This window comes from Acartia tonsa, chromosome 1 (genome assembly GCF_053477335.1).
Source record: "Acartia tonsa isolate MP-2025a chromosome 1, ASM5347733v1, whole genome shotgun sequence".
Taxonomy (NCBI): domain Eukaryota; kingdom Metazoa; phylum Arthropoda; class Copepoda; order Calanoida; family Acartiidae; genus Acartia; species Acartia tonsa.
This window is the reverse complement of record NC_137260.1, coordinates 57,945,038-57,966,725: the sequence shown is the minus strand read 5'-3', so window position 1 is coordinate 57,966,725 and position 21,688 is coordinate 57,945,038. Positions and strand designations below refer to the sequence as shown.

At 32.8% G+C, this 21,688-nt stretch overlaps 1 protein-coding gene across 1 annotated transcript in view; it reads left to right on the top strand.

Annotated features, from left to right (window-relative positions):
- The window catches only part of LOC145324747 (uncharacterized), a 97,118-nt gene that overhangs the window by 13,232 nt on the left and 62,198 nt on the right, over positions 1-21,688 (top strand). Inside the window, exons 3-8 of the mRNA XM_080167357.1 lie at positions 1,203-1,260; positions 3,029-3,165; positions 3,541-3,625; positions 8,246-8,876; positions 15,001-15,359; positions 19,015-19,115. Coding sequence (XP_080023483.1) covers positions 1,203-1,260; positions 3,029-3,165; positions 3,541-3,625; positions 8,246-8,876; positions 15,001-15,359; positions 19,015-19,115 — 1,371 coding nt within the window. The remainder of the gene's footprint in view (positions 1-1,202; positions 1,261-3,028; positions 3,166-3,540; positions 3,626-8,245; positions 8,877-15,000; positions 15,360-19,014; positions 19,116-21,688) is intronic.

Here is a 21,688-nt window from a genome sequence, read left to right as displayed (position 1 = left end):
TGTAACGGACGGACGGACCGACCCTAATTAAAGAAAAGCTTCGCTTTTAAAAACAGATATAACATCAGCCAAAACAAGATATTGGAAATGAATATATTGCATCAAATTCTTTACTAAAGTCAAACTAACATTAATTTAAAAACTCTATGAAGAAATAATTCTACAAATGTAACAACATTTTTATAACTTTTAGTAGATTTTTATTTAGTATTTGAGTTTTCAAGTATAGTTCCTTTCGTGGCAACGCACCTTAAGGGGCGATTCTTCGTATTTTTCACAGTAGGTTTTCTCCTATTTCTAGCCCCTCCGGGGGGGGGGGGGAGGGGCTTTAACCCTGCGGGGCCAATTGCCTATCCCTCTGGGGAAATCAACTAACCAAATATAACCTAAAATAAAATAACCTATAAAAAGCCATTTTAAAAATACGACGAATTGCCCCTTAAGGGGCGTTGCCACGATAAGGGCTATTCCCGAGTTTTCAATTTTTAAAGCGTATCTTTCCTGAAATGAAGGTTTATCCGTCCGTACGTACTAAACAAATAGCTTTTATCCTTATGTTAAGCATTTTAGAATTGTCCTTTCGATTTAAAACTTTACCGGATAATTTCGGTAACAGTTAGGTATCATTTCGAACGTAAAGCAACTCCATAATCGGTATCAGAAATAATCCATTTTTAACATTTTGATTTTTTTTAAAAATGACTACAATTTTGTTAATTGTTATTATTTCATTCAACTGACTTTTATAATAACTAGCGGCTACGCCCCCTATAAGCCTCTAGGGGCACTTAAGGTAGTAGGGGGTAAATTCGATCTCAACCCATTTTAAATTTGAGTTTCAAAAGAGTAAAAAAAATATTTTTTTTTTTTTTTTGGGGGGGGGGGGTGAAGTCACCCTTCCCAAAAAATAGTTTAAAACCTTCTCATGACCTATAAGAATCTCCACTGTAAAGGAGAACAATATCGGTTCAGCGGTTAGCGAGATATTTCGGGACAGACAAAAACGCTTACTACTTTATATAATAGGAAATAATGATTGAAACAAAAAAAGTCATAATCTAAGCATCTCTATAATCAAGTCCTAATAATGTAAGCATCTCCTTAAACATTATCAAGTATTTAAGCATATTTGAAACAAATTTTGGAGCTTCGATTTTTTGGCTTATTATATGTTTTCAAATTTAATTTTTGTAATTTTTCAGTGCATAAAATCCCGTACAATATGTTTGAGGGTAAAGCGAAGGACTGGCAACAAGTTGGGTAAGTCATACAAAGTTTAGTTCTCTGTCCAATTAGATCTCAATAACAACAAAATTTATTGAGATTTCATATTTTGATAGCTCAATATTTATTATATAAAGGGTTCCAGGACAAACGCATTAGTCCCAAACGTCGGAGTTGACAAACGCAGGAGTGTAAATATTTATATTATTAATCATTTCTATACAGTTTAGGTTAGGTTAAGATATGAATATAAAAATAAGCCCCATGCATGGGTTAGGCATGGGTTAAAAACCTACAAAATAGGAATCAAAAGTGGTACAGATTGGGCTTCGTCTTATTTACTTATTTTATTTACATTTTATAAGTAAAACTTGAAAACGTTTATAAAGATTAGAAATAGGAAGTTTTAAAAAGATAGTTAGAGATTTATTTTTATTTGACCAATTACTATTTTTGTTAGTAACTGTTAATTAGAAAACTCACTTCCAAAAAAAACGCGGTAATTATAGTACTTTTTTCCTTTACACCAGTAATTAACTTTTTATTTCCTAAATATTTGGACACGATTCAATTTAATTTAGTTTTAAGGTATAATTTAGTGAACCTCAATTTGTTAGTAGCCATAAGATATTGTTTTTTTTCAAGTTTCATTCAAAGGGTAGACTTTCTGAGATATTTCATTAGGTATAAGTTTAATAATACTTCTACAGATTGCAAATTTTCTTAGAAACATGTATTTTTTAAATTATGTCTGTCCGTCCGTCTGCCTAAATGCTATGGTCAAAGTAAGATTTTCTTGTCTGCTATTGGAGAAAGAAAGCTGGGTTTTTTTTATGGGGACTCCCAATCAGCATCTAGTAAAGATGCGTAGGTCTATCAATTATGCTACAAATTTGACATTAACCCTTACAGATCAGGAGGGGGGGGGCCCCCTCTAGTTTTTTTTAAATTCAATTTTTTTGTAGGTAAGATGGAGAGCTGTGACTTCATGACTTTTTAAGTTTAGTAATTATACGTCGACAAGGGTTGATTTTATTAGGATATCTGGTCTGTGTCGGTCGTGGTGTCCGGTCAAAGTCGGTTGGGTAGCACCAAAATTAGAAAAAATTCTAAATAAATCTTAATTTCTACATTATGACTTTTGTGTATAAGATAGAAACCTAATATTTTTTTGGTGAATACTTAGATATCAATGATCTTCTGAGAAAAGTGGTGTTATGACCGTTTGACCGCTCCCTGACCGACTTTATGGCCGATTTTTGTCCGGCTCTTACTACAGACATAAATCATGGATATCGTGGCTTCTATTACTGCTAGAGACCGAATCTTTTACAGAATTTTTTGGTAAACAGATAAAAATATTAATTGGCGCTGCCAACCGCCGTGCTACCGTAACCGTCGAAAATGGCGGTTTCCGTTATTGCCGTTTTTCGGCGATGATCAGAAAAAGTATTTTTTTGTTATGAAAAAAAAAGTTCGTCCTAAAATTTTGTCATCCTAGCTGCAAAATTGGCCGCTCTACAGCTGTTTTAAAATTTTTACGTCTTTATCACAGGAGCCGAGGTAGAGGGGGGGGGGGCTCTTAAAGCCCCCCCCCCCCCCGATCTGATAAGGTGGGAATAGGGGCCCGATCTGTAAGGGTTAAAAAATATAAAATACACATGATAGGTTTCACTTTTTTTTCAAATAAATTTATTCTTCACTTATATAAACACTGAAAATATGCTTTTCTAATCCTTTTGTCTGAATTTTTATATTTTCTTTGCTTCGTTACTTACATATGCTGACAGCCTTATTTGTTTAGCGGAGGAGTTGGCAGAGCACAACAACGTCCAGGACGCCTTCGTGATCGCCGTGGAGCAGCAGGCCAGGGAGAGGCTGGAGAAACTCTCCGCCCTCAGGAAGATCAAACCTGTAGATATGACAGCACTCTCACAAGAGGTAAGGTTCTAGAGTAAAAACGACCAAACGACTGTAAGTATTTTACGATCGTGTTTGTGAGTTGCAGTTTCTCTAGCTTTATAGTGAGTCAATTATTTTCAAATTTAAATTTAAAAAACAATATAGGAGAGGGGAGGGGGGTAGGAATTTTTAGATGGTTTATCTCTTTACATTGTTTACTCCTTTTTTCCTAAAGTAGATAGAAAACCATAAAAAGGCATAGGTCTAATATTATAAAGTTTAAAAGTTTTTTAAAAATGGCGTTATTTCTAAAAAACAATAGTCTTTAATTTTAATGGAAGTATTATTTAATTTTATTTAAACTATTATGATAGGTAAGATATTTTTTTAAAATTACCCTTTTTATGATTTTAGTTGTGCGATGATAAAACTGGGACTAAAACTCCAATCTACTCTGCTCCTGTTTCTGAAATTGGATCAACACAAAGTGTTAAAGCTGGTAAGTAATTCCTGAGCATTACAGACAGACAGACAGACAAACACAGGTATTATTTAGAGAGGGTTTTTATATAAATGCATATTGTTGGTCATCACATAAATATAGTGAAGTTTTTGCGCATAGGTAATCATACTTGCTTTCATTAAAAAAATATGGTTGTTATCAGCGATCTAAAATGATTAGACAATGGCCAATAAATTGATGTATATCTGCAATGATTATACACAAGATTACTCCTTCTGTAGATTACAATTACTGGTGGTTCGAACGTTTGGACACTCAACTCAATTAACCAACAAATCAAAATTCAATAAAAGTCCCCAAAGGTGTCAACCCAACGAATAAGAAAGCATATTAGTAAAACTTTGGGGACTAGTGTTATAAACAGCTAAATGTCCACTCCCTCCCTTGGTTGATATAGGCCGATGTTGTATATATATGTCTATAAAATATTTAAACATTTGTTTAGACGATCAATATCTGATAAAAGTTGTTCATATTTGTGTTTATATAATCCTCAGCATCAATACATATTGAAAAACTTTTGTTCTCTTCCTTTTTTTCAATACACAGGTTTAAGATAAGTAATATCAATATATGTGCACACCTCCCTCACTGACAGACTTACTCTTTCCCTTTCCATCCTTCCAAGGACGTCCAAGGGGGGGGGGATAAAGGGGTGATTATCCCCCCTCCCCCCCAACGAATTTGGGGGTACAGTAGGCACCCCCAAATTTGTTTCCATTTTACCCCCCATGTATAAAATTTACCCCTACCTTGCTGTATGCACCCACAACCTTTTAGATGGGGGTATTTACCCCCCCCCCCAAATAAATAATTCCCCAACAAAATTTCGGCGCGCTTCGCACGCATTTTTACGTCCACTATCAAGATTTTTTACCACCGCCTAAAATCAAAATACCATATAGTTCCACCACATTAAAACAGTTCTGAACCATAATATACATGAAATACATGTTATATTGTGTAATGGCATTTATATTAAACAATGCACTGGGTGTGTCTAAATATTGTTTATTAAGAAAAAAAAATTTGTGAAGCTTCTATAAAATAGATAAATCAACTTAATCAAACATTTCAGTAAATATCAAAATCTTTTCTTCAAAATATCTTCGTCGTCTGAAACACACTTTCCCTAAAGTATTAGTGTACATGATTGTTTTGTTGGTTGAAATTATCAGTAGACTTAGATTAACTTTAAAAACCTTCTTGTTTTTAAGTTTTGATATCTTTTTTGCCTTTGGCGCCTAAAATCTCTTTTATATGTATACTTTCATACCTTCGACTGTTTACGTTTAAGCCAAATAAACAGACAAACATCCTATTTTTAAAAACGAAGCTTTTCTATAATCAGGGTCGACCCGTACGTCCGAGACGGATAGCTTTTTAATTTAGGCATGTTAGAATTGTCCTATCGATTTCAAACTTTGCATGGTGATTCATTATACTATAAGCAAAGCAAAACTATAATCCAGTCCTAAAAATGTAAGTATGTCCATAAACATTATCCTGCATCAAGCAGTTTTTCAACAAAAATCTTACAATTTTACTTTGACTCTTATACATTCTGATTATTCAGTTCTGACACTATACAGGTGTTAATGTCCGTTTGTCCTACTGTTTTAGTGCTTTGCTTTTATGGATGTTGTCATCCTTGTGTCAATATAAAAGATGAGATTCTTAGAATTGAATGCGAAGGAGTATTGGCATAATGATTATCTTTATAGGTATAGCTAGATGCCAGAAGTTAATGTTTATAGATACATGGATGTAGGGAGAGTTGAATACATGAGAATATTCAGCCAATAATTGTCGAAAACTAAATATTTTGTTGGTGTAGAGCTTTTTTTGAAGTAGCTGAAGAGAAGTGGGTAAGAAGGGATGTAATAAGGAAAATGGGTTGAGGGGGAATTTTCATTTAGAGTTGTTTGTCTGATATGCATTCCCTAGCCCCTGCATATGCATAACTACAACGTTCTCATTTACCTTCCTCAGACCAAAGTTAATATTAGTAAGTTATACTATACTGTTATATTTCAGCCTAATATAAAAAAAGCTATTTTAAACACATAATGGCCAATGGGTTAATTTTAGTGGGTTATAGGTCGTTTTTGCATTAAAATTTTCCTTAAATTAGTTTCATTTTACACACATAGAAAAAAAGACGTTTTTTAACAACTCTCATAAACCAAAACTAAGAGACCTGTGACTTTTCAATTTGGCACCCCTCGTTGTTGTTTTAGAGAGGTTTAAAAGAATGTTGTAGTGCATTTTAAAGGGGGGTTACGATGAGTGTAGGGGTTTGACACCAGAGGGTGTATCCAAACCCCTTCCGTTTGCCAGAGGGTTGCTACAAGCCTAAACCCTCTTCTTCTTCATGCTTCTGCTCCTTGTAAGGTCCTCGTTGATCCAAAATGATAAATAAATCTTAGCTTATTAGTATGAAGAAAGTAAAAAGTAACTATTATCTATATAATTTTACTTAGCTATTACTTATCATGGTAATTGTATTCCTAATCAGAGCCTATAATAGAACAGAGATACAGGGATAAAAACATCTTCCTCCCAATTTATTTGTGTTTGTATTTAGGGAAATGATGAGGTCTTTGTCAGGGTTCTAAAGGGATAATACAACAGCCGATAAATTGATGCAGAACCCAAATAATGATAGACCTCTTCTGTACATGAAAATTAGTGGTTAAAACGTTTGAACACTCAACTTAATGAATCAACAAATCAAAAGTCCTCAAAGTTGTTAAAACGACGAATGAGAAAACGTTATTATAAAACTTTGGGGAATATTGTAATAAACAGCCCATTGTCACATCTCTTTCTTTCTACCCTTTGTACTGTTATGATATTAACAAAAGACTGTTGCCATTGTCCCTACCTTCCTGATTATATTAAGAAGAGATGTATAGTATTATAATACTTTATCTGGGTTCCTTAATGATCTACCCCATTCAATTAACTATAATATGCATAGATATAGTAAATAATTTCCAGTATGGCTTCGAAACCAAATGATATCCGCTGGATTAGAACTGGTTCTCAGCCACAGAGAAAAATCATGTATAGCATCGTATTACAGACATTTTTCCACGAATATTAAAATAAAAATATTAAAATTAATCCCAGTTTTGTTAGACAGGGCCTTCAAACACAAAACTAGTTTTAAGCTTATAACTGTTCATTTTAATACCCTCGGTTAGCTGTCTATAATACGATGCGATAAATAACTATTATGCCATTCATTTATATGATAATATTTTACACATTCTAATTAATTATTAAACTTGTTTACAGTTGGAAAGCTGACAAGAATTTTCTCCTCTTGAATGATAATACTCAAAGAATACTATCTACGTTTTCTGCTACTTAAATATATCTAGTTGAGTTACATCAAATCTAAATAATCCCTTTACAATTTATAGGATATTCCATGACAAAAGTACATTTCTAATGATTTATTTGCAACTTTATTCTATTACTAGCGGCTTCGGCCCTAGCCTCCAGGGGCTTTGCCCCATGAGGTATTTAAAAAAAAGTAAATAAAAAATTGGAGGTGCACCCACTATTTTTCGAACAGCGAAAAAAATGGGGGGATTTTTTTTGTTTTTTTGGGGGGTGGGGTGTCTCACCCCCCAAGAAAATAGCCTAAAACCACCACAGGACCAGTAGATATATTCCCTGAAGATTAGAATCCGATAGGTTCATTGTTACCGAGATCTCAAGGAACAGACATACGGACGGACGGACTTTGCATTATAGATAGTCAATAGTAAAATAAGATCAACATTCAAGAGATGAGAATAAATTCAACCACCTAACTTTGATATTAATTGCAGTTCGCGGCTTTTAAATGTCCAAAAATAAAATATGTTCAAAAGTTTTGTTTGCTATCTTGAAGCTAAAGCAAAATGCTTGATTTTAATTTATTCTATTCTTGCTATATATGCATGGTAATTTACACTTTGCAACAAACATTTTACATACATATTAGAAAAGTTCTCAACTCATTTTAAGTGCAAAATAAATTGAATAATGTAACCCAATTTTGTTCAAAAGTTACAATCTCTAAATTCTCTCTCGGCTGAGCTGAGCTCGATAACAAAATGGAAAATTGAATTTTCTAAACTCGCCCAAATTTTATTAAAAGCGAATCTTTTCTATAATAAGGATCGGGCCGTCCGTCAGTCCGTAACGGTCAGCTTTTTTCGTTAATTTAGGCATGTTATAATTAGCCTATCCATTTTTTACTATTTGACATCAAATTTTTGTATGTTAAAAGTATCCGATTCATCTGATCTTTGGAATACTGATTCCTATTACAACAAGGTACAATGTTATAACGAATCATCTCTATAATTAATTAAGAACTAAAAATGTAAGAATGTCCTTAAATAGTATTATGTATTTATACAGTTTTACAACAAATTAGCTTACAATTTTGTTTATACTTATGCAATAATAATCTGCTTGTTCAGTTCTGACACTCTACAAGTGTTAATGTTTGTTTGTCCTTCAATTTCAGAGCTTCGCTTTAATGAATGTTGTCATCCTTGTTTTAAGTATTATCCATCCTATCTTTTCTTTCAGTTGTGGAAAGCGAGGGTAAGTCAGAGCGGAGTCTCAACTCTCAGCTGACAGAGGAGGAATTGGAATTGAACCAGCGGATTAATCGATCCCGCGACCCCAGTGCCAATCCGTCCACGGCGAGATCGAGGGACCAGAGCGCGCACAAACCTGGGACAAACACTTGTCGGTCGCGTGACCCTAGCGCTAGTAAATCTTGCAATCGGTCGCGCGACTCAAGCGCAAACAAGCCCGCGTGTTCGCGCGAATCTGTATCATCCAGCGGCGCTACCGGCGGCGGCGGTCATCATGTCGGCCGCGCCGGCCGTTGCAGCGTCTCCACGGCGGAGGGCAAAGTCTGCTCGGCAGCGGCGAAGCGTGCGGTCGGTCATTCTCGAAATTCGAGCAGAGACTCGCTTGCCTCGTGCAAATCACGTGAGGTGACGCCGCATGGCGGTAGCGGGCCAGGATCACGGTCCTGCTCCCGAACTTGTGACCGCCAGCAGGTAGCCTGTCTGGCAGGTAGTAGTGGCGTTAGCGGTAGTAGTCGGCAGCCAGTGTTAGCAGACAGTGCAGGCTGTTTGATTGAGCCGAAGGGTGGTGGAAATATAGATAATTTAGCCGCAGAAAATTCCAGTCTTAATTTTTCAAAAAGGTAAGTACTTTAATTAAATAAAACTTTTAATTCCTTTTGAATATGAAATTTCTATTGATAATTCAGAATAATGTTAAATCTTATTTATTATTCTGCACATTAGTTTATAATTTATCAAGTATAGTAGTGTAGCATAGAAGAGGGGTTATGGATGGTTGATTATATTATATTTTATGGTTAGGCTCAATTAATCTGTACAATCATTAATCATACTGATCGATATGCATATCAACATACATACATTCACTCCCGCTTATGTATACATTTTTAAATTATCAGGCCGCAGATTGTTAATATACAAGGAGGGAGGGGACATTGGGTTGTTTATTACACTACTCCTCATTGTTTAATGATAACATTTTCTTATTCATTGGCTTCACAACTTTGGGGACTTTAGTGAATTTTGATTGGTTGATTCATTAAGTTGAGTGTTATAACGTTTCAACCACTAATTATACAGAAGGAGTGATTTTGTGTATTATCATTGGGGATGTATATCAATTTATCGACCATTTAAAACTGAAGCTTTTCTATGATTAGGATCTATCCGTCCATCAATACGTCCGTTCGTTAGGGATAGCTTTTTTCCTTAAACATTATCCTGTATTTCAGCAGTTTTTAACTAATTTAATTATATTTTTTTCGACTTTTATACTTTTATATGAATTCTGATTAAACAGTTCTTACACTCTACAAGTGTTAACGTTTGTTTTTCCAACTGTTTCAGAGCTTCGCTTTTATGGATGTTGCCATCCTTGTTCTAATATAAAACGTTTTATACTGTTACAAAGTGCGAAAGTGTATGCGCACCATAAGCTTTATTCTTTTATACAACATAAACTTTTCATCTGTCTTATTTATTAGCCCAGCTTTACTATACCATGGTTAATTCGTATGGCTTATATTTGGCGTTTGTTTGTGCATAAACATCATACATATTCATCCGTTAAATTGTTATATTTTTCAAATTTGATTTATATTTGCATTGCAGAAAAAGCCCTTGTTGACATCATAAATTTCGGGAAAGGGAAATTAAAGGAGAACCCCATTTCCCACATCTCCTTTTAAAAGACTTTCTTCTCCCATTCCTTCTCCTATCCCGATTTTTATGACGTCACAACAGAACATTATGGGCTTTGTTTGTTGCATAAGTTTAACGTGTCTGTGTGTGTTTTCGCATATGATATGATTCACAACAAAAACAGAGAGAGTATTTTGCTTCTCTGATCTTGCTGTGCGACTATCTTAAAGTTTTATTCTTGTTTCCGTTTATGTTGATTACAAAACTTTTCTTACAGCTTATTTATTAACTAGAGGATACGCCCCTAGAGGCCTCTATGGGAACCTGGGGAAAAGGAGGAGGGGGGTTGACACAACACTTTTTTCTTTAGTCTGTAAAATAAGTGCAGTCAATATCCTCTAAAATCAATAAAACATTTGGAATGATAGTGCAGCAATACAATTTATAATACAATTAAGGATTTTTATTGCCATTTATCTGAAAAGTTTAATTCCTTGATATTAAAAACAAATTTGTATAACTCTGTGAACCCTAAATCTTCATGCGGTTTTTAATATCTTTGTTATGATTCAATCTACGCATATACGGATTGCTTTAATCGTTTCCAGGTCCCATAATTATGCTGCTAGACCTTTATTTTTTAAAAATCGGTTCAGAAATAAGGATTTTAGAAGCTATGATATTAGAATACGAGTTGTTTGATCCTTATCCTCTAGGGGAGTCTGATGGAGGTCAAAAACAAAGCCTAAAACCACCCCTAAGACATTTATAAACCTTCCCTTAAAAATGTTACCAAATTGGAACAGTATTAGCAAGCTGTTTTTGTTATCGGCCGGCCGTATTACGGCCGATTTCGGCTGATTAAAATAATTGGCCCCCATTTTTTCAAGTTAAGTTTAAAAACACCGTATTTGGCTATTCCTTGGCCGATTTATTCGTAAAAGGTGGCAAAAAATAAGTACTGACCGTAATAAATTCAAATCCGTTGACCAATCTAAAATCGGTCCAGTGGTTGTTGCGTAACAATGAATTTAAAGTTGTAATATATGCTGCATATTATATAAATCACGGTTCATTTTTTATTAAATGAATAAGTTAGGGTGCAATGTTTGGCACTTTCGATATAAGTTAATGATAATAACAAACCCACAGAATACGATAATACCTTCAGAAAAATTGTTGAAAATAGTTTTCATACTAAGTTTGGTTTTTTATATTTTTTTCTAAAATGTCATAGCAGAAGATGCAAAATGTCGTCTTAGTTTTTTGAAGGGATTCATCTTCTCTGAAATCTAAATTAACAAAATATTTTTTTTTGTAAATGATTATACGATATATGTGAAACATTTTATCAGAAAAAATATTTAAAATTATAAAGTAGAAACCTGAATAATTCTTCTTGTGGAAATAGTTTTCTTCTAATATTGATAAACATATGTCTGCTAGCATTAAGATGTTTGTACTATCTATACACGTTGGGTTTTATTTAAAGAATTTCTTTAAAATGTTGTTTTTTTTACCTTGTATACCAATAACGCAATATTTGCTATCAGAAAACCCCCGTATCCCCCAATCGACTAAGACTCGCCTACAGCCCGATCTATTAGGATTGCTTTGTAATTCGCATTTTTGAAAGTCTTTCAACAGTATACACAGTAAATTCTCTCTTTTTTAACTAACTTTCTGAATAATATACCTAAAGCATTTTAATTGACCAAGGTTATGCTAATATTTTTACCATTCAAGTTTATTTAATATTCTAATAAATAGCGCAACCCTCCAAGTTATGGCTACTTTTCATGAACATATGATCTGAAGAATATTCTCTGACTTAATGTCATGTAAGGATATTATAATATTCATTACAAAAATGTTATTTTTGCATATATGTTACATTTTACAGTGTTTTGTGGATCAAAAGAAAGACAATCTAAATTATATTATATAGTTTAAATTACATAAGAAAACCTAGAAATAGTAAAAAATTCCCTTTCTTTTTTTGTCGCATAAGAGAAATCAACAAAGATTTTCATTAAAAACACCTTAGTGTAAAAATTAAAAAGTTTAAATATGGTCACAAAAAGATTCAATTAGTTTATTAAATGTTTCATTTTCATCAAATGGCGATTAATCTCTATTACTATGAATAAAGTGAAAAAAGGTGTTCTCTTTTTAATTTTAAGTAACTTAAAATGCATTTTAATACCTTTTAATGATTTATATTTTAAAACATCATTTTATAAAATGTTATTGATTTTTAAAGTTATATAATAGAATGTTTTTAAATTTTGTTAACATTTTGTTTTAAATGTAGAAAATTGGTAATTAAAAATGATTTTATTAAATTTTCATCACTTAAATTGCATGTTTGATGAAAATTTCAACTGATAATTCAAGAAAATTGGTTAAGTTTTATTTTATTTTACTTTGAATTGTTAAAAAAATATATTATTGTCAAAAAAGGAGAAGTTATACTTTCCTGAAAAAAGACCTAAAACATGATATTTAACACATGTAATGAGATTTTTTTCTTTCAGGCTTAATTTTAAGTAATTATTGATATTTTTGTAAAAATGATTTTATATAAAATGTTTTAAAACTCGATTTAAGTAGTGGTGCGAAAAAAGGTTGCAAACTTTTGCCATTTTCTTGCAAAAAAATTTTCTCGGATTTTGAAAAAAGCAAAGGGTGTTATTAGACGTACTTACAGATACAATTGCTAAGTCAATTTGGCCAAACACTAAAATAAAGTTCTTACATCTGAGGGTCCAACAGTGAAATATCATAATGGCATCTTCAAAACGGAATTCTGCCCTATGTAAAAATTGACAGATTTTATGCATTTAAATATTGATAATTTATAATAAAATAATTTTTTTTTATAAATGAATTATTATTTAATTACATTTTTAAAAAATACTGCATCAACATTCCATGAAAAAAAAAATTTACTGCACTTACTGTAAAAGAAAAAGTAATAAATATTTCTAATGGGCGATTTTTCTAAACACAAAATTCTAAAAATAAACACGAAACTTTTTTGTACCTATCCTAAGCTTTTTTGTAAAGGAGAACCAGATTGATTTAGCGGTTAGCTTTTGTACAAATTAATTTACGATGGGATAAGATTGTTTTAAGTCATGCTAAAAATCATGTATAGCAACGTATTAGAGAAAATATCTTACGAACAATAAAAAACATGTATACACCAATTTTGTTAGACCAGGCCTTAATCTTAAAATTTTTAATTTTAAATAAGTTAAAAGTTGTCTATAATATAATAATACAATGCGCTAAATGACTATAATCCTTCATACATCATTTGTTGGTTTTAAAATTAGGAAGGATTAACTTATCAAACATGGATAGCAACTTCCATAAAAGCAAAGCTCTAAAACGGTAGGACAGACGAACTCTTGTAGAGTGTGAGCACTGAATATACAAAATATAAATATATAAGTTTTGACAAAATTATACGTAAATTTGTTGCAAAACTTCAGCGGTCAGCGAGATCCTTAGGTACAGACAAACAGACAGATACACAAACACACATCCTGTTACTTTATTACAAGGATTTCCTGCTTATTTGCCATACTTATTGGAGTAGAATTTATTCTATGAGTTTGAAATTTAAATAAAAAAGTAATTTCATACATCCACAGTAAGGATTCATTTTTATTGGAGAAAGGATTGAACTAATAAAATTCCGATAAAGATTGTGAAAAAATTGAAAATTCAATCATTTGGATTAATTGGTTTACCTTGTTGGAAGTGCATTTTCTCAGAGATAAAGGGGACAATGGGCTGTTTATTACACTAGTCCCCAAAGTCTTTTCTTATTCGTTGATCATCAACTTTTAATTAATTCTAATTAGCTGATTCATTAAGTTGAGTGTCCAAACGTTTCAACCAATAATTGTAATCTATAGAAGATGTAATTTTGTGCATCATCATTGGGGATGTACATCAATTTATCGGCCATTGCCATCCCTTTAGATCCCTGGCATTTTCTATTATGAAGTCAACACTACACTTGCCAAAACATTTATAGAAAAAAATTTTCATTAAAAATAATGAAGACTTGCTGCATTAGTATTATTTATCTAATGAAAAAAAGTAAAATTTGCTGCTCTGTCAGTCACGTGACATCGTGAAATCCACAACTAAGGGAGCAGCAAGAACGTCCAAAAGGGGGGGGGGGAATGGGTCATTGCCCTCCCCCACCCCCCAAAACGAATTTGTAGGTGCCAAAAATTTTGAAGTTTGAATTTTTACCACCCCCAAAAGATTTTTAAAGCTTGGACTTCCTTGCCTATATGATATAAAGATTACCCCCCCCCCCAAAAAAAAAAAATTCAAAAGCTCAGCCCTTTAATTAAATAAGTGTATGCATAAACTTGGTTATTATTTAACTTGATTGTCCCTTATCCTAATTAATTATGCATTTCTCAAGTGTTTGTATTAATCAATTAATAGGATAAGTGAATTATACCCATCCAAACTTTAACAAAATTAATCAATATCAATAGCTAAACAAACACACAAACTTTGTAATCAAAACAGAAATATGATATTGTTCGATAAGGGATAAAAATACTTATTCATTTTTTTAAGTTAACTGAGGTTAAGTAAGGTACATTAAAAAATTAGTTTTGAAAAAATAACAAAAAATAGGGATTTTGTGTAGTTCATTAAAATGAAGATTCTTTTCTAAAATTAAGCTTGCACGTAAATAAGGAAATAAGGATGACAACATCCATAAAAAACTAAACTCTGAAATGGTAGGACAAACATACATTAACCCTTGTAGAGTGTCAGAACTGAATAATCAGAATATAAATGTATAAAAGTCGAAACAAAATTGTAAGTAAATTTCTTGAAAAACTGCTTAAATACAGGATAATGTTTATGGGCATACCTAAATTTTTAAACTTGATTAAAGAGATGCTTAGCTTTAAACATTGTACATCGTTTCTAATAAAGGAATCATCATGGAAAGTTTGAAATCGACAGAACAATTTTAACATGTTAACGTAAACAACCGCTAGACGGACTAAAAGCCTTGCAGAAAAACTTTGCTTGTAATAAAAAAAATTATTTTAGGCCTGGAACAGATAAATGTTGTGATAGGAACCAAATCTGTGATAATAATTCAGCACAAAGTCAGCCACAACCATCCGCTAAAGATAAAAGATTAGAACCTGCCCTGGACAGTGGCCAGGGCCAGAATGGTACAGCTGTCAGCACCAGTGGCCATCAGGATCAGCATCCCAACGGCCACACAGAAGCTGCTATATCAAAGAATGTTGATAGTGATGCTAAAACTAATGGTGACGAAAAAGATTCAAATGGTGACAAGACTACAAGTGAAAAGGGTGTGGAGGAGGGTGAAAATAAAAATGCAGAGACAGAAAAAGAAGAATCAAAAACTGAGACTGAGGCAAACAACAAAAATTCAAAAGGTAAGTTACTTTATTTAATAATTTTTTTTTTAATGTTAATGTATATCCCATCCTATATTGAACTATTTAATATTTCATACTTTTTTTATTCAAATAATATTCTAATAACAATATTCTAGAAAACATAAGTTTAGATTAAATGCCAGAAAAATTAAAACCAATATCGTAAAAATTTCTGGGACAGCTTGACAAGTCGGTCAAAAAGTTTTACTGAAGCGTATTATTGTTCCTGTGAAGGATATTTTGAAGTGTTACAAAGTGTCTTAAAAATCAGCCATGTAACGTCATAAAAATGAGGGATTATTCATCTCTTTTTTAGGGGGTTTCTTGCCTACTTCTTCTCTCATCCCTAATTTTTATGACGTCACGTGGCTAATTTTTTTAGACACTTTGCAAAGCTTTTGAGATTTTTTTGGCATGGGGAAGGGGGGGATGGCCGGATGAACCCTTAAAGGATATATGCCACTGAAAATGACATCCACTCTCGAAATTATAGGCGAAGCCACTAGAATATTATAGTACGTAGATAAGACAATAGTTGTACTGTTCATCAAATATGCATCCTTATCACCGTCAAACTTCAAAATAGACTTTTGTTTAAATTGAAATGATAAAACAAACTTTTAGAGAAAAATAAAAAAAATCTATTTTGATATGGTACAAAATATATGACGCATACAGAAAGAACAAGGATAATAAAGTGTAGTAATAGCGAAGGTTGTTATGATAATACTTTTTCCTCTAAGCTTAACCATTAGAGTTAAACACTAGAGGGAGAAAGGGTTAAATAACTGTATCTCCCCATCGCAACCACCTTGTGCAACCTTTCTATTGGGTCAATGAAAATCAACCAATGGTGTCGCCGATATAAACACAGCCAAGTAGCAGAAAATAATTTAGAAGCATACAAAAGAGGTCTTTGAAAAAGGAAGGGGGGTAGTTGTCTGTATATACATCTATACAATAGATCTGTAAATTGTAATGTGTTTGCACCAACGGACAGTCATCATTTTTTCATTTCCAAAAGGCATCAGTTTCCATGAAAACGAATCTTGTTCAAAGCTGTTATTGTATGAACACAAGATTAAAGTAAAAATGCTATAGTTGACTTAAATCCTTATACTAAAGTAACAGGATGTTTGTGTGTCTGTGTATCTGTGTGTCTGTCTGTACCGAAGGATCTCGCTAACCGCTGAACCGATCGGGTTCTCCTTTACAGGGTAGCTTCTTATAGGTCCCGGGAAGGTTTATAACTATTTTCTTGTGGGTTGGGACACCCCCAACCCCCCCAAAAAGAAATTATTTTTTTTTATCTAAAATTAAAAAAAAGGGGGGCACCCCCAAAAAAAAAAAAAATTCCTAAAATCTAAAATAAAAAATTGGGTTATTAAATTCGACTCTTTCCTCCTAAAGTTCCCATAGGGGCGTAGCCGCTAGTAAATGATATAGTTTTTTGAAATATCCAGTATTAAAAGAGATTTAATATTTTAACGATAAAATAAAACAGCAGACTTACAGAGAAGCTTTGCAACTGAAAATAGTTGAATAGAACATCCGATGCATACATTGTAACTTGAGAAAAAGTAATATTAACAATATAGGTGTCCTTGTCTTAAATATATTCTTCAACAGACTGACATGTCTTTCTCTAGTAGCGCAGCTACTCCTTTACGCTACAAGTTTAACCGAAAGTAAGTTACAATATTGTATATAGGTAGTACAAGGTTTGAATCTTTAATCATTTTAATTTTTAATTATTTTTTGCTGCTATTCTTATGAATCTTACAATATCTAAGTTTATAGGACGGGACAAAGTGTCTAAAAATTCAGCCATCTGACGTCATAAAAATGAGGGATTATCCATATAGTTTTTTGGGGGTTTTCTTTCCCATTTCTCCGCTCATCTCCCTCATTTTTATGACGTCACATGGCGGATTTTGAGACACTTTGCCCCACTACATGTTTATATCAAAACAAAATATTTATATTTATTTTATTTGCCATCCGTCCAGGTTTTGTGAAATCTAAGATGGGTTTTCAAGAGGTTTAGATATCAGACAAAATATTGATATAATCAACAACTTCTTATAACTTCAGAAAACAGGACGTGACAGACGCTTTTATTAAATTTTGGATATGGATTGTTGAAAAATGCAACTCAATTGTAAGTTTTTATTGAATGACAGTTGACAAAAAATAGCTAAACAATAATCAAAGCAAATAGGCCTTTTAAAAAAGTCTTAATAAGCAGCAGTTTTCAGCTGCATTTTTTTATGTTTTGCAAGTAATAAGTTTGATTTAGCAGACGATTTCGACTACATCATAAAGTACGAATCATTTTCAAGTGACTTATGTTGGAAGCTGTTTGTTTATAGTGCCTCTAAAAAAATCACGTTATACAATACAAATGACTAATGATAGGCCAATACACAGGCTAAATTGCCAATGGTAGGCCAATATACATTTTATTTGACCAATGGTAGGCCAGTATCACGTCATTTTTATAGGCACTATAAAAGGTTCTTGATATTGAGGCTGCAATTTTATTAAAAGAGCATCCGATTGGAAAACGGTTGCCTGTCCTTGTTGAAAACTTTTAGATTTATAAGCTTTTCTTCTTTACAGAGTTTTGCTCGTGTTTTGCTAATTTTAGATTGAAAAATACACGAAAAAGCTTTTTACATTTATCATATATTTTGCTTTTAATTCCGTATTAAGTTAGAGAGGTCAAGGTTTAGGTTAAGAGTACAACAAGGATAACAACATCCATAAAGGCAAATGTCATTAAAGAAATACCTATATTGAAACTATATTGTAAAGAATTTTCTAAGGTACCTTGAAACTTTATGCTAGCTTTGCATGGGGCTTTTGTCTCTTTGTAAAAAATCAATATTTAAATGGCTTTATAATTTATATGGCTTTTCTTGTTGGTCACAGAATTGTCATAAAATAGCCATTGTATATGATCCAGATTAGGTTAGTTAGTTATGGCTTTTTTTGTGTTATAAGTTATTTGGAAAGTACGCAAGTTTGAAAAATAAATTGGCAAATACTGAAATAAGTTTTCTAAAATTTTAATTAATATTTGGTTTAATAATCTCATTGTTTTATACACTGTAGTAAATAACAAGGATGACAACATCCATAAAAGCGAAGCACTGAAACCGTAGGACAAACGGATATTAACACTTGTAGAGTGTCAGAACTTAACAAACAGAATATAAATATTCAAGTTTAAACAAAATCTTAAGTAAATTTGTTGAAAAATTGCTAAAATACAGGACAATCTTTAAAGACATACTAACATTTTTAGGACTTGATTATAGAGATGCTTCGCTTACAACACTATACCTTGTTGTAATATAAATTAGTATTAAAAAAAATCAGATAAATAGGATAATTTAAACATTCAAAAATTTGATGTCAACAAAGGAAAAAAACGACTTGTTTTAAACGGACTTTCTGGTAACAATTTTAGAGTTGCTGCACTTTCTAAGTCGTACCTAACTGTTATAGGAATTAACATGCAAAGTTTGAAATCTATCGGACAATTCAAACTTGTTTAAATTAACGTAAAGAGCTAATTGTAACGGACGGACGGACCCTTATTATAGAAATGCTTCGCTTTTAAAAATCTAATAATTTTTTTGTTTAGGAATAAACAGATCTGAAGTTCTTATTGGGGGAGACACGGAGGGTAACAGATCCGCCAGAGAATCTTTCAGAGAGAGACATCAAGTTAAAACTTTCTCAGAGGTAATCTATAATACAAAGTAGTATATAATACAAAGTAGAATGATGTCTGTCTGTCCGGCTGTCTGTCTGTCCGTCTGTTCGTTCCTTAAGATCTCGGTAACCACTGAACCGATCGGATTCTACTCTTCAGGGAATATACCTACTGGTCCTGTGGTGGTGTTAGAGTATTTTCTTGGAGTGTTGGACACCCCCAACCCCCCCCCCCCGGTAGGGGGGGAAGGGTGGGGTGTTGAAAGCCCCCCCCCCCCTCCGTTTTTTTCTATCTCATTTTCTGTGTGTGAAAGATAAAGAGCCCAAACTGCGTGACTTTTTAAGTTTGGGTATGACACATAACTGAGAGTTGGAATTCTTTTAATATCTCCATCCTGGCGGGCACAGGATGCCAGCAAACCTGGCAGGGTCATCCAAGTAAAGAGCAAATTTTTTTTTTGTCTTAAACAAAGCATTTTATCTTACTAAAATACTAAAATATCCTCTAGTAGTATATTCTCATAATAAATACAGGTGTTGAAGTCAATTTTAGGTTCCAGGTATGATCCTGCATGACCTGATCCTCCAGGTCTCCAGAAATTTTAAAAGGCTTCTGTGGCCGCAATTTTTGATTTAGAGACGTCAAATTTTAAACTTAAGCTTTAATTTCATAAAGATCCGCCGCCGTTTTCCTACCGACCGCCGACTGCGGCGGCTGGCAAATGCCAAGTACAGCTGCGGCCGCTGTAATTTATATTTTGATATTTCTAATATAAAATTTACATAAAGATAAACATTTTCTGCAAAAAAATTGTTCTTCTAGCTTCAAAATAAGAAGCTTCAAAAATGATTCAAAGGGTTTCAACAAAATAAAAACATACCATACGTTTTTATAGAACGTAAAAGTATTATTGTATTAGTCATGGAAGAGTATATTTTTTAGGTTACCTACTGTATGATTTTATTATTTCCTACGTCAGTATTAGTTTCGCGTATTACACAAAATCTATTAATAATTTAATTATCAGATGGTACATGCAATTCATATTTAATTATCTGATTAATAACTTTAATTTGAAATAAACTGTCATACTATATTTATCACGAGCGGCTTCGCCCCTAGCCTCTAGGGGCTGTGGCCCAAGAGGTAATTAAAAAAAATTAGCAATTCAACCACTAATTTAAAACTGATTTTTTTTAATATTAGATTTGTTTTTGTTTTTTTTTGTCCCACCCCCAAGAAAATAGCCTAAAACCACTCCAGGACCAGTAGGTATATTCCCTGAAGAGTAGAATCCAATTGGTTCTGTGGTTACCACGATCTTAAGGGATAGACGGACGGACAGACGGACGGACAAACATCATTCTACTTTGTATTATAGATTATGGTTTCCCCTTTGCTAATTGTAATTCAATTATACCATGTATAATAACATACATTACTAGCGAAATCATAAAAAAGGAAAGAATAAATAAAAATAAAGCAGTAAAAAAGTAGTTTGATTACTATCCTGAAATATCAGTATTAATTCTTGCGTTCAGACAGACAGACGGAATTTTATCGTTTTGAAATATATGTTGTATTTTAAGGTATTACGTTCCTAGCCTATAGGAAAAAGGCTGAGAGGGGCTAGAAAAATAACTTAAAACAATCACAAGATTTAAATCTACAAAATAATGGCCTATTAATGGTCCTATTTGATTATTTCCTCAAACGTAGAACGCAATCGGTTCAGTATTTATTAAGATCTTAAGCTTAAGACAAAAAAAACTTAATTTTGATGTTATATTAATTGTATATATGTATATATCTTAATATTGTTAAATCACATTTGATTTTATTTTCAAAATCAATTAAAACCACTATATATATATAAATATGTCCCAGGGCTCTAGTTACGTAAGTCATTAACCACAATATGAATTGAGGCCTCTATCAAAGTTATTGGCAAGTGAGCTTTAGCTTTGTGTATAAATTCCTAGACTCTATAAGGCTGGAACAAACCTTTAATTTCCAAAGTTGGGTTCTTAAAAAAGGTATAATAGGGATATCAACACCACTTTGACTTGGAAGCAGCTCATAGTGCCTGTAAAAAAATGACGTCATACAATACAAATGACCGATGATAGGTCAGTATACATTTTACGATAGGTCAATTTCAATGTATGTATACTGGCCAATCATTGTTCATTTGTATTGTATGACGTCATTTTTTATAGGAACTATAAGCTGCTTCCTTATTACAAGTTATTCTTGAAATTCCAAAAGAGTTTTCGAAAATCATAGGAGGATTTTTATATAAAGTAAGGCGTTCTCCAATTTTTAGATTTTGAAATAATATTGGATGATGGTTTACAAAAATAGTTTTGATGGTACAGGACGTAGCCCAATCTGTCACTTTTGATGAGGGATTCTCTTTTTTAGGGGTTTTCTTTCTCACTTCTCCTCTCATCTCCCCCATTTTATGACGTCACGGTGATAAAAAGTGGTGCAAAAGTGTTACAGATTGGGCTTCGTCATGGTACAACGACTATTTCATTAATTCTCTGATCCTTTGGCTTTAAGAACCCACCTCAGACCTTTGATCTTTTGTTTGCCTCTC